General features: G+C 35.4%; 1 protein-coding gene across 50 annotated transcripts in view; it reads left to right on the top strand.

Annotated features, from left to right (window-relative positions):
- lrrc7 (leucine rich repeat containing 7) overlaps nt 1–14,589 on the top strand; it is a 246,823-nt gene that overhangs the window by 171,536 nt on the left and 60,698 nt on the right. For all 50 annotated transcript variants that reach the window (XM_073954196.1, XM_073954237.1, XM_073954223.1 and 47 more), the window contains 2 exons: nt 4,637–4,700; nt 12,091–12,165. In XM_073954196.1, coding sequence (XP_073810297.1) covers nt 4,637–4,700; nt 12,091–12,165 — 139 coding nt within the window. The remainder of the gene's footprint in view (nt 1–4,636; nt 4,701–12,090; nt 12,166–14,589) is intronic.

The following is a 14,589-nucleotide window of genomic DNA, read 5'->3' as shown; positions in this document are numbered from 1 at the left end:
CCCTAAATAAACATTGTAAATACACCTAGGAGATGCAAAATGTATCCACAATTCTGAAATTACCTATAAACTGAATAAAAACATAGAAGCAGCAAAAAATACAATTACGCACATTGATGCACAATAGAGTTTACTGATCATTTTGTGTGTGGAGTTACAAATGGTGTTGAAATATAGAGTATGTATAAAAAATTTGATTTTGTGCCAAACAAGGTGACATGATTGCATCTGACATGAAACAACAACTCAGGAATATCTCACGAGGACTTAAACATAGCATATATCCTTGTTCTATTCAGCAATGTGTTGTCATAGTAACTGGTTAGGTTGCACACCTGTTTCTTGTTGAGTTTTTCACTAAATGGTTATGAAAGCACCTGGTTTATCTGAATTTGAAAGTGGGCATGTTCAGTTGTGGAGTGGTGAAGGAATGGAAGACAGTTATTATAATAACTCTTAAGATTCAGATACTTATTGTAGGCATGAAAGCTCCCCACAAATGCACAGTGCATTTCACCTTTACATGCAATATAATAAAAGTACATTATACATGCATTTGTAAGCTGTACATTACACAACACATTTTCCCACTGTTATAAATGCACAAGTTTCCATTTGCATCTGTACTTTGCATTGAAAACATATGAAAGCGCTGTTGCATAACATTTAAGGCATTTTGCAGCGTTTATATTGGTAAAGCAGCTGTAAAGAACAGTTCATTAAATCTCTCACTTATATTAAATGCAGGCTCATGGTTTAAGGGGCTGTCATAATAATGTGTGATGTCATGAATAACTAAAGCAAAACCCATTCACACAAGACAAAGATATTCAGTTTCATGAATATTTATGAGAGACAGATGTGTTACCAAACACTGTGGTTATTTCAGTGTCACTTCATGACATCGATAGAGTATCGCTTTTTAACTGTGAAGACAAAAGTGCAGTTGTTAAGTTAAAAATTAAAAAAATATTTTCTATAATTAAAATGTATGCATGCTAACATTGTCTTTTATGATGTGCAATACAAACACCTGTTAAAATCTCAGATGATGTAGTGTAGTGTTTCATGACCCTTCAGGTATTTAATGTTTGAATTTCCATGTTGTCCAGATTCACCATTTTGTTGTCATGGTTACTGATTAAGTTGCTCACCTGTTTCTTGTTGAGATTCTGTTTAACTTATGTATTTAATATACCCTCAGCTTTACTTTGTGTGCATTTGTAATGCTGTCGCGGTTTCTTTTCCAGTTATCTTGTAGTCTTACGTATTTATTCTTATCTCCCATTTAGATCTTTATCTTAGCCAAATGATAATAATAATTTAGCTAAGTACAGATCCACTAACAATCTTTTAAATATTGTTTATATTATTATTTTAGACATGTCACATTCTTTATTTTTATTCTTTACCTCTAATGACGTTTTTCCTCCACAAATAACCTTGATTGACCTATATATATTTTTTGCACAGTTTTTGTCACTCCAACTACTAAAGCAGCTGAGAACTAAGCCAATATTAACATGTTTATAACGCTGCTTTAACAAAAGTGTATAAAAATATAAAACTCTTTTTTCATCTTCCCTTTTTTTTTCCATTTTGTTCATCCTTTAGTAAAGTGTGACATGATTTAGTGTAACAGATAGTCAGTGTAGCAGAGCCTACAATCTCATTTGTCACAGTGGGGAAGACCTCTGGACCCCTCTAGAGAGGGACACATATTGCACACGGTGGTTTATGCTTGCTGACTTGTTCAGATGTCCTGGTTCAAGACTATTTTTATCTGCCAGCAATAATACCACCCATCCTTCTTTTAAATCCAGACTGCATGAAGTAGAAAGTTAACATTACAGAAAAAAAAATGATGATTTGTTATGTATCTCGGTTTTGTCACATTTGTTTTTGCCACAAAGTCACATTTTTCATAAAGCAGGAGGAAAAGTATACATATACTTGCTTTCTTGTATAAAACAGTGGTGAACTGAACTTACTGTGGTTCTGTCTTTAAATAAAATACAATTGTAGTTTCACAGTTGATGCTGTAAAATATTGTATATTGGGAAGCCCATTACCTACAACTTACCATAATGTTAAAGATTACAATTAAAAATAGAGTCAAACTAATTGACTAATATTTTAGATCCAATAACAAACACTAAAATGATTGTTAGCAAACATTTAAACTACAAATAAGACATTTTTAAATGAAGGTCTACATCTAATTGTATTATGATTTTACTTTACCAATTTGTTAATGAATTATAAAATTTTACACTGTGGTTTTAAGACCTTTTTCATAAAAAGCAAAAAAAGATTTTTACACATATACATTAAACAGTAAAGCAATTACGAACTTCCTGATAAAAGAGACAGAACTGAGTAGGTAATACTATGAATTATTTCTTATTAAATGTATAACAAAACAATGATTATTGTGATTATTGGACAGAAGATCATTCTTGGGACTTTTTGAACAATTTAATAATGAATATTTATAAAACTAGAGGTAGACAACACAGGTTCATTCTGAAAACGTAGTGAGATCTCAAATTATGTAGCTAGAAGTACGTATGGCTATATTTTGTCTTTAAAATGAATGCTTTGAGGCAGTATGGCGCTGTTCCTTTGAACGCTTATTTTCGTATGGACGGTTTTCTTGCTTTTACTAGTTTGTCTGTAAGACAAAGGGCTCTATTTTAAAGATCTAGGCGCAAAGTTTAAAGTGCATGGCACAAAAGCATTAAGGGCGTGTCCGAATTCACTTTTGCTATTTTAAAGACGATACAAATACGCTCTGCGATGCAACGCATGGTCTAACAGGGTTGTGGTTATTCTCTTAAAGAGTTATGGGTGTGTTTTGACAATAACCAATCAGAGTCTCATCTTCCATTCCTTTTAAGAGTCGTGCCATGGCGCATTTGCTATTTACATGGCGGGAAACTGATAAAAGTGGAAAAACTGAATGCTCATAAGCGAGAAAACAGTTAAACAGGCCATCTGAAGTGCAAGGAAAAAGAATGATACTCTTGAATGATACCGATACTCCAATCGGTCTTTACTTTCACTTTTTTTTTGTGGACAAGGATGAGGTGTTGGACGCGCTCCACTGAAGACATGCATTAGCCTACATAATTAATTTTGTTTGTAAAGCGCAAAGATTTGTTTCAAAACTATTTCTAAATGCAGGTAAAATTTTCAGCAAATGGATAAATAAGCAATAATAATAAAGAGTTAAGTCCAAACGCACGTCCTATACCCCATATGGTCCAAAACCTGACAGGTGGACAAATAATAAAACAATGTTTTTAACAAAGCAAATATAAATATGCATATAGTAAATAATACTATTAATAATAAAACATTATCCAAAAGCAAATTGCCATGAATAAACAGAAAAATTAGATCCGAGATGAAGAAGGCATGGAGGCAGTGGTTTTTATATTTATGTAGAAAATATACATTTTTGTAATAATTTACTATAATTCTTTTTCATTTGTAAAGATATTTGCCTATTGCTGTACATCCTTCGTGTTTTAAGCAATGTGTAAGCAAGGCACACAACTAACGTGCTCTGCGCTGGACTTCAGACATGCATTCAGCTAGTCTATTGCACAGTCTAATTTAGTTCCTCAAAATAGCAACGTGTCAACAATGCGTCTTAACACACCTCTTTTCTAGACCAAATCACCCCTGAGTCCACAAAGTGGAGCAAATGGATTTGCCATTTATAAAACGTGGCGGAAAACGGCAAAATTAAGTTTGCGCTGGTCTGAAAATAGCAACACATCGGGGAAAACACGTCTTGTGCCTTATTGTGTCGAGTATATAAAAGGGCCCAAAAACAGAAGCCAAAAAATAAAATATACAAGTAAATAACAGGGTGAAATTGTGGTCAAATCTGAAAATCAAATCAGGTGAGTGGGTCAGTTGGTGCTTTTGAAAACACTATTGGTTGGGTTTAGAGAAGGAGGAGGGTGGATAAGTCAATCGGTCAGTCATTCAGTCAGTAAACAGTCAATCGACAGTGGCCTCTAGGTGTATTTATGCAAGAACAGCAGGCACGAATGGCACTTGTGAGAGAAATTTAAGATCTCAAAAAGTGTCAGCAGCGGCTTCTGGTGAATTCACAAAAACAAAAACTGCGAAAAAACGTACCTCCAGGGACATATTTGGTGCAGAAATCTATATAGCGGTACATTTTCAGAATGAGTCTGCATGGTGCAGTTTAAAGGCTTAACTTGGTTAATTAAACTAGGCAAGTTAAGGTAATTACTTAATTATCAATAATGTAAAACTAAAATAAATATTTTTTGCATTTTTGTCTTTAAGGAAACAAATGAAATATTTAGAAAATGTCCTAACTCTGTTAAACATAATTTAGGAAATGTTTAAAAAATAAAAAATAAAAAGTTCACAGGAGCACTGCTAGTTTTGCCTTCAACTGCATATATTGTCTGTGTACATGTATATATTATATGGCAAATTATAGATGTGTATCACTACACCTGTGGCATATTTAAAAAAAGATGTTGAAGATATCTTATTTAATATGATATCATGGGAATTCAAGTAAATTGTTTATGTTTGCATGAACAATCCACAACCAATTTTGATTTCTTCTCTTGTCATGTTGTAGGTCAATTCATAGGCTGTCGCAACTGGAGCGGTTAGACTTGGGAAGCAATGAATTCTCTGAACTGGTAAGAAAGATGCTCTCCTGTTGAAGGCTTTTTATCAATGGGACAGCTGTTAGCGCACTCAGCATGGATTTTGGCTTTAGCAGGGAAGCTGAGAGTCTCTTGTTAGATTTCTGCTGCTGCACTGCGTTGGTTGCATCATGCGTTGATCCATTATTCATGAGTTGGTTCAAACACGCAGTGCTTGCCGCGAACGTTCACCACTGAGATGCATTTAATTGGCTCACCCAAGCTGGAGTAAACAATGGCAGGGGATTTATCATATGTATTCCAGTTATCTGCACTCACAGCCTGCCTATAGCCGTTTCTTGCAGAGCCTGAAGCTGGCAGCACCGCATTCATTTATTTGAGTATAAATCAATGGACAAGGCACTGTGTCTGGAGGAACTGTGGCAGCTGAACACCAGAATAGCTATTAATAGCAGATTTCTTCCAATAATGGCTATGCTGTGTGATCGTTCGATTGGGAGCTGTTGGGTTTTTTAAAAAGCGGTACATGTTGTAATAATAGCTGGAAAAACATTTGTAGTTGAGGCTGGGCAATATGGATATTGATATATCAATATAGCTATATTTCAATATCAAAAGTCAGATTCACAATATCAATAGTAAACATTTAAGCAAATATTAATAATTAAATAAATAATAATAATAATGATAATAATACAAATAATAATAATTATATCGTTAATTATTATTATTATTATTATTATTATTATTATTATTATTATTATTATTATTGATGAGGCGGTGATGCAGTGGGTAGCATGTTCACCTCACAGTAAGGTTGCTGGTTCGAGCCTCGGCTTCGTCAGTTGGTGTTTCTGTGTGGAGTTTGCGTGTTCTTCCCGTGTTCGAGTGGGTTTGCTCCGGGTGCTCCGGTTTCCCCCATTGTCCAGAGACATGCAGTACAGGTGAATTGGGTATGCTAAAATTGACCGTTGTGTACGTGTGTGAATGAGTGTGTGTGGATTCCCAGAAATGGGTTGCAGCTGAGAAGGGCATCCGCTGCATAAAACATGTAGTTCATTCCGCTGTGGCGACTCCAGATTAATAAAGTGACTAAGCAAAAAAAAAAAGAATGAATTATTATTTTTATTATTATTATTATTATTATTGTTGTTGTTGTTGATGTTGTTATTATTTTAAGAATGATAGACAATGAGAATAATTATTTATTATTATTATTACTATTATTACTATTATTATTGTTGTTGTTGTTGATATTACTATTATTATTTTAAAAATGATAGAAAATGTAGATGATTATAGTTTATTATTATTATTATTATTGTTGTTGTTATTATTGTTGTTGTTATTATTAGTAGTAGTTGGAGTATTATTATTATTGTCGGTACAGGTGAATTGGGTAGGCTAAATTGTCCGTAGTGTATGAGTGTGTGTGTAAAGGTGTGTGTGGATGTTTCCCAGAGATGGGTTGCGGCTAGAAGAACTTGATGGATAAGTTGGCGGTTTATTCCGCTGTGGTGACCCCGGATTAATAATGGGACTAAGCCGACAAGAAAATGAATGAATGAATGAAATAATTATTATTATATTCCAACCGCCAACTTATCCAGCAAGTTTTTACGCAGCGGATGCCCTTCCAGCTGCAACCCATCCCTGAGAAACATCCACACACACATTCATACACTACAGACAATTTAGCCTACCCAATTCACCTGTGCCTCATGTCTTTGGACTGTGGGGGAAACTGGAGCACCTGGAGGAAACCCACGTGAAGGCAGGGAGAACATGCAAACTCCACACAGAAACGCCAACTGACCCGAGGGTAGAGCGACCTTCTTGCTGTGAGGCGACAGCACTAAAATATAGTTTTTTAATAAAAAACTAATTAATAAATTCATTCAATATAAATTCATATGATAAATTTGTATGAACAATTGTGTAAAAAGGTCAATTTTACATTTACATTTACATTTAGTCATTTCGCAGACGCACTGCACCTTATATGTGTAGTTTACATCTAAACAAAATATAGGTTATATTAGTATTTATAAAATTTACATCTATTTTGGCATCTAACAAACATGTGAAATGAGTTTTGCTGCAGTTTACAATAATTTAACAATCAGTTAACATTTTGAAATGATTATAATAATAATACATATTCACTCGATGTTATAATATTACGCACTATGACATATAGATAAACAATATTGTATATTGAACATATCATAAAATAAAATAAAAAATATTTTGACCCTCATTACCAGGTTTATTTTAAGCTTCTCAGTGCCAAACAGGTGGAGTTGTGAAATTACTGTTAAAGTTTCTATCAGTGTCATACACAGGTTTGCAGTATCCAGGGCACTTTGTCCTTGGGTGATGAAAAAATTTAAAAATGCATCAGTGCTTCCAAAGGGAACAGATGGTTTGGCATTGCAGTAAACGCACTTTACTGCTCAAAGCCCCCAAGTAATAAGAGAACACCCATCAACACTCTCTGGCTCGGCTGTCTGGACATTCAATCTCCCTGTCCCAATTCAGCATGACTTTTCAAATAACTTCTGACCTTTCCTGTTGGCAGCCTCGTCAGTGCTCTTTTAATTTCTTGAGGTACATTCTCTTTTTTTGTGATAAATGAGGTCCTTTAGCGGCTTAAAAACAACAGAACTACTATAAGTGAAACCTCTTAATGAAGTTGCTCTATTTTTGAAGGCACTAGAGGAGCAAATCTTTTCTTTCTTAACTATAATCTATTAAAGTAGCATCTACTTAAAATAACCTAGCCTGAACAGCTTGAATTATCTGAGATATTTACAGTGCCTATAGAAAATCATCATACCCCTTTGAAATAATTGCTTTATTTTTCCTACAGATTGAAGCAAAATCACGTTCCAAATAACTGTTTCTACCTTTTGAAATGTTGTTGTAGCCTTCTCCTAAGCTGTGCCTTTTATAACTTTATCCCGAATGTCTTTTGAAGGCATGGTGTCATGTGAGTAAAAGTATAGATTTTCACAGTTTAAGAGGATATAGGCTCTGTAAGTATTAAATTGGAAATCTTATGAATAGGCATGGGACAATAACCACATTTCAAAGTATAAAATGTCTAGTCACAGTTTTAAGACTAAAATTAAAGCTAAAATTATTTGCCTATTAACTACCTATTAGTGTTTTTTTAATGTGCTTTTTCTGTGCTTTTGAAACTAATGAAGACAGCAGGTCAATGATTTATTTGAATTATTTAGCCTGACATGTTTATTGTTCCAAAATATTTAAATCTTCCCTAAAATAAAAAATATTGTGTACAACTCAAACTTACGCCCATGTTTACCTAAGAATGACAGAATCAGATTCATCCAGCCAATCTCACAAGGAAATTTTATGTATTATCAGAAAAATGGCTAAATAATATGAAAATAATACAACTTAATTTGTACAAAAACATAAAACTTTTTAAAAGAAGGCAAGTCCCCAAACCCCACAACTAAACCAAACCGATTCTTGACAAATTCATACAAATTAGCCACTAATTCAAGATGTAATAATTACTGTGAGATTGCATTGGATTTATCACTAGTTTGCTAACATGATTAGATTAATTTCAGTTTTAAATTAATAACAGAATCACACAGATATCCCATGCCTTTGTAACAGGGCTGCAAAACAATCTAAAAAATCAAGTAAAAATCTTTATATGATTAACTAATTTCAGCTGTTATATAGCTGCTATCTCATATAGAAAAATAGTGGTAAGATTGAATATTGAAGAATTTGTGGCTAAGAAATAATTATTTATTTATTTTTGGTGTGGTCAGAGATAAATTTGGTAATCCTTTATTTTTAAGAACCGAAAAGTCATGTGAAATAAAACTACAATGCAAAAATTGATTACCTTACTCAGATTTCTTTGGCTTGTTTCTAATCCAAATATCTAAAAATTCTTAAATCAAGAAATTTCTAGACACGCAAAACATATTGTCTTGTTTTAAGAAATAATATGCCAAAATTAAGTGAGTTTGTCCTTAAAACAAGCTAAATAATCGTATGTCAAAAATAGGAATAACAAGATTATTTTGCTTGTTTTAAGGAAAAATTCACCTAATATTGGCATATTATTTCAGAAAACAAGACAATATGTTTTGCTTAGCATTTTTTTCAGTGTAATTGCAATGCGACACTATAAAACCACAACACATTTACTTATGCTCATTAACCAAGCTCATATACAACACACACAAAAAAAGTGAATGATGAGGCATGTGGACATAACAAAATCTAAATTGAGTAATTACAGCATGTCAAAGTCAAATATATGCGTGTAAAATATATCTTCCCAACAACAAAATTGTGGCTAGTGAAAATGGCCAGTGGCTGGTAATGTTGGAAAACTGCTAGCCACAGTAGCTGGTGATCAAAAAAGTTAATGTCAAGCTTAGATTAGAATACACTTCATTCCATTTCAATTAATGTTTATTCTTAATTTTTGTTTTTTAGATAATTAACCAATAAAAATTACATTAACATTAATATGCACGTTACACCAAATTTAAAAATCATTCAACAAAAAATGTACATGATGTCTACAGTACAATTTGTACAAAACAAAACAGAAACAACTAATACATAAACCACAGGGTATATGCAGGAATCCTAAAGGTGATTTCAATGCCTTTTTAAACTTTTTAAAGACCTTCTTAGAATATTTTAAGATCTCATTGCCACTTCAAACCTTTAACGTAATAATCAGTTATTAATAAACAGTTGTAGTTAAATAAATCAGTCGAGCACAACCATACAACAGAACTCAGATAAGCTTAGAGGAAACAAAGCTTGAAAGAATAAATTACGCTGTAGTTTTCAGCCACAGGCTTCAGCCACTATTTAAACTCGTCTTCCTCAGGAGTGGAAACATACATTTTTCTATTTTGCCATCTGTTTCACTCTATGGTTTCTCTACATGTAGAGAGCGTCACATTACCTTCCCACATTTGTTGCAAATTACGTGATGGAATACATTGGCCAGACGCGCCCTGGACCCGAACCAATCGCGTGGACTGAACATGCAGATAATAATACAACGAAATATATTTATGCTTTTTTTTTTGGAGTCAAACACTTTGGTCAACACTTAAACAAAATGTAAGACCTCATAAAACGTGATTAAGGGTGTTTTCACACGCGTGAATCGATTTATTTGTTCCGAAACAGGGATTAAAATTGTTACATTGTTGCTCTTTGCGTGGTTCACTTTCACAAGGCAAAGTTTCTAAACGGACCAAAAGAGCTAAAACAAGTCACATGTGAGTAAACTCTCCTCACATTGGTCAGAGTTGCACGGTTTATTTTGCAGAGTGTCGCTCAGCTGTCAGGGGAGGTGGTGTTTTGGTGGTGTTTGACAGCGCGCACGACATGTCTGAAGAGCGAGGAGGGATGTGGTGGGGAGGGGTGAGAAGGGTGCGCAACGTATTTGAGGACCAGGAGGGAGACTCACAAATTCCAGGAGATTATCACTCCTTTGCATACATCCGGGAGTCTCTGTGCATTTGCGGGAGACTGTCTGGAATGACCTCCCGCCCTATTCATAATTCTCTCTTCATATACTCGTATGCATATTATATATCCACAAACCACTGTGATATATTCGGGCTCGATTCGTATTGCTTTCTCACTACAATCGATCCGCTCCAGAGTTCGTTTTAATCGAGCCGAGACCACCTCATTTCGGACCAATTGATTTGGCGTGGATCCGAGCGCCATGGCTGGATTCACATATGCCAAACGAATTGCGCTAACTGGGCAAATGAGACAGGTTCCAGAACAAAAGTCTAGGTGTGAAAGCACCCTAAGACTTTTTCAAACCTTTTAAGGGCCTTAATTTTCTCGTAATAGTTTTATCAACTTTTAGTATTTTTTAAAACCCTGCAGACACCCTGAACTAAAATGCTTCTTCAAAAATAGTGACAGTTATTTATTTTGACCTTCTTTGGTTGAAGATAAACATTATGTGAAGGTTAAGCATCTCCTGACTCTGGGGTTTTGTATTCGATATTTTTTAATCTATTCATGGAAAGTACCAAACCTTTTATGAGAAAAACAAAGACAGCACATTAAGAAGCAATAATCCTCAACTGAAATGTTACTCAGCGGTTTCCTCAAGCGATTTTGGATGCATTGCATCATGTCAGGTAATGATGGCATAGCATTTGCACAGCCTGAAAACAATCATTAGTTTAATTTATTACGCCTCTGTTGGTGTCATGGTCTTTTACGAAGAGATTTCTCTCAAACAGCACACATTCTCCAAACAATGGCTGTTGAGAATGGAGCACTGACGGCACAAGGCATTTGTCAGGATCTCTGCCTCTCGCTGTGATGTTGGCAGATGTTGACTGGTGTGGTTCCCTGAGCTTCAGATTCTTTCTTAATTGAACTTCTTGCTGAGGGGATCATGAAGGCACAGATGCTGCGGCTCAAAAGGAGAGAAAAGCAAGCAGCAGCCATTAAAAACTGACTGAGTCTGCACACCAAAGCTCTCAGTCTTTTCAAATTAAATTTAAAACCATAATTTGTTTTCCCAGCCTCTGCGATGCTGCTATTTGTCAAAATCGTGCGGATATTTTATAAGAATTGGTTATTGGTTTCATCACCTTCTAATGTTTGTGCTGTCTTTAAAAGATTCAGAGGATGTGCAGCAAAGTGGTGGGATTTAATATTTAATACCCACTCTAAGGTGTTTTTCTGAAATTAAAATTGGCTTTAATATTTAGTTTTGCTTCTTAAATCTTGAATGATGTAGGAAAGCAAATAAAGCTTCTCGGAGGATTTAGCTAACAATTTGCAATGCATTTATCACTACATACTGTCTTTTTCTTTAAGAGTTGTTTTAAGTCCCAGAAGACTTCGCTTTATACTATATGTGTTGAATGCACTGAATATGTTAATAGACAAAATAAGGGAGAAATATTGTATGATTTACCTTAGGTGGAGATCACCCCAAGTAAAAGGAAAATCAGTCGTATTTTCCCACACTAATACCTCCGGTGGATGTTTGAGAGGAGTTACTCTTGTTAAACTGTTTTTTAGGAACACTTTTTTCATGTCCTAAGCTGTTATTATTCAGGTATTCAGATTTAATTGTATGGCACTTTTAAAGGGATACATAACATCATTCAACATGTTTATGATTCATCAGCTGGGGGAAAAACTTAATTTTAAGCACTTATTTCCTCTGTACCGTTATCATTATAATTGTAGCATGGACTATGCCTTTATATTTAGAAACATTTTTAAGACTATATGTTGTAGTGATCATATTTGGTTTGAACAGGCCTAGGATTGAAATGGCAATCAAAAGTTGTTGTTTTTATGATGTACTACACTTTTTACTGTTCTTTTGCTGGTATGATCCTCTTTATTGTTACAGCCAGAAGTGCTGGAGCAGATCCATAGTCTAAAAGAGCTGTGGCTGGACAACAATTCATTACAAACTATACCAGGGGTAAGTGCAGGACACATCTACTTATAATATCAAATGCAGAGTTTGCATCAATTGCATCTACTTAAGTACCAACATGCTGTGTCAGCCTCGTTATAGATTTCATACTTGAAAGTATAGGGATTTTATTTTATTTTTTACAAAACACACCTATTGTTTTCAATGTCATATTATTAGTTGGAAAAACGTATGTGTAAATGTTTTTTGTTGTTGGCCGCACATAAGGGGCTTTATTTTTACAATCCATGCGCAAAGCGCCGGGCGCAAACGCTTTCAGGGCATGTCAGAATCCATTTTTGCTAATATAAGGACAGGAAAAATCCGCGTTGCGCCGTGGTGTTTGGTCTTAAAGGGTTGAGTTTATTTTCTTAATGAGTTATAGGTGTGTTTTGACAATAAACCAATCAGAGTCTCATCTCCCATTCCCTTTAAGAGCCAGTTGCATCACGCGATAAGCACACATGACATAAAGTAAGTGTGAGAGGAAAAACTGAGCATTTCACTAGCAAGAAAACAGATAAATAGAGCATCTGCAGCACGAGAATGACAGATAAAATATCTACTTTCACTTTCGCTCTCGTGGATAGGGAAACCTTGTACGCACAGACATCCATTAGCCTATAAATAATGAATTTTGTTTTTTAAGCGCAAACATTTGTTTCAAAACTATTTCTAAATTCAGTTCTAATTTCCAGCAAACGAATAAATAAACAATAATAACGAAGTTTGTTTTTAATAAAACAAATATAAATATGGATATAATAAATAATACTGCTAATAATAATAACATTATACAAAAGCAAATTGAATGAACTGAAAAAGCCTCCCGAGATGAAGAAGGCATGAAGGCAGTGGTTTTTCATATTTATGTAGGCTAGAAAATAATATGTTTTGTAATATTTTAATCCTTTATATTTATATCCTATATATGTCCTTATTATATCCAATATATAGGCCTATCCCTAATATTTTAATTCTTTTTCATATGTAAAGATATTTGCGTGTTGCTCTACATCTTGTGTGTATTAAGCAGTGTGTAAGCAAGGCGCACAATTTACGCGCTCTGCGCTGGACTTTAGACCGGCTTTGTTTTGGTCTAAAGAACAGACTATTATAGTTTCTCATATTATCAACGCTCTAGCAATGAGCCAAAACACGCCTGCTTTTTTTAGATTAGAACGCCTATAGGCGCACATATGAGCGCACATTCATTTGCTATTTAAACAGCGTGGCTAAAAATGTCAAAACGACTCTTGCGCCTAGCTGAAACTAGCAAACAACGATTGCGTTGCACCTTGCGCCACATTGCGCCAGGTGTATGATAGGTCCCAAGGGGTTTTCATAAGCCAGATAGACTTTAAGGGTTCTGTTTTAACGATCTAGGTGCAAGTATAAAACGCATGGCACAAAAGCATTAAAGGAGTGTCCGAATCCACTTTTGCTATTTTAAGGACAGAAAAACATGCTCTGCAACCTGGTGCATGGTCTAACAGGGTTGATCTTATTCTCTTAATGAGTTATGGTTTAAGCATAATGTGCATTAAACCAATCAGAGCTTCATCTCCCATTCCCTATCAGAGTCATTTGAGTCACGCCATGACACATTTGCTATTTAAATGACAGACTTTGTAAGTGGAAAAACTGAATGGAAAAACTGAACGTTTCACTAATGAGAAAACAGACCATCAGCACGAAGATAAAGAATGAGCATCCTATATAACGGTCGAGGTTACAGAAGTAACCCTTCGCTCCCCGAGGAGGGGAACGGAAGTGATATTAAGTGGATTTGATCTTTGTGAAAATCCACGAAATGTGAGGATTCGGTTCAGAAATCGCTTGTCTGAAAGAGTATTTAACGGGCCAATGAATGCAATGAATTGGCAGCGTAAGCTTGCGCAGGTGTGCTTCATTGCCAATTATCCCAGCATACAAGCACACCTGGAGCGAGCAAACGCCATCCTTTTAAGCTGAAGAGACTTTCAAACAGCTAAGGGACAGTCATTATGGCGACGGAGTATAGCACTACCGTTCCCCTCCTCGGGGAACGAAGGGTCTGTAACCTCGAACGTTCCCCTTCGGTTGGGGAACTTCAGTGCTATTAAGTGGATTTGATCTTTGGGAAATCCACGAAATGGGAGACCTATGGAAAGCGCCATAATGACTGCACCTTACCAACGCCCCCGATGAGGGGATAGTCAAGCAAGCGTGGCACACCCACATCATGGGAGGCGCGGTCCTTCAACGTGTCCCTGGCCCTAATTTATCCTACTTCAACAGAAGTCTTACGGATTTTTTGGGAAGTCGTGAGCATCTAGATAATTCTAGGAAAATACGACAGTATGTTGGGAAGCGTGCAATCCCGATAGGGAGGACGAAGCGGAGGCCATCCGTTACCCAAGGGGGGAAAGATGGCAGAATTTACATATG

This window comes from Danio rerio, chromosome 6 (assembly GCF_049306965.1).
Source record: "Danio rerio strain Tuebingen ecotype United States chromosome 6, GRCz12tu, whole genome shotgun sequence".
NCBI classification, from domain to species: domain Eukaryota; kingdom Metazoa; phylum Chordata; class Actinopteri; order Cypriniformes; family Danionidae; genus Danio; species Danio rerio.
Note: the sequence above shows the minus strand (reverse complement) of the source record. Positions and strands in the feature narration are given on the sequence as shown.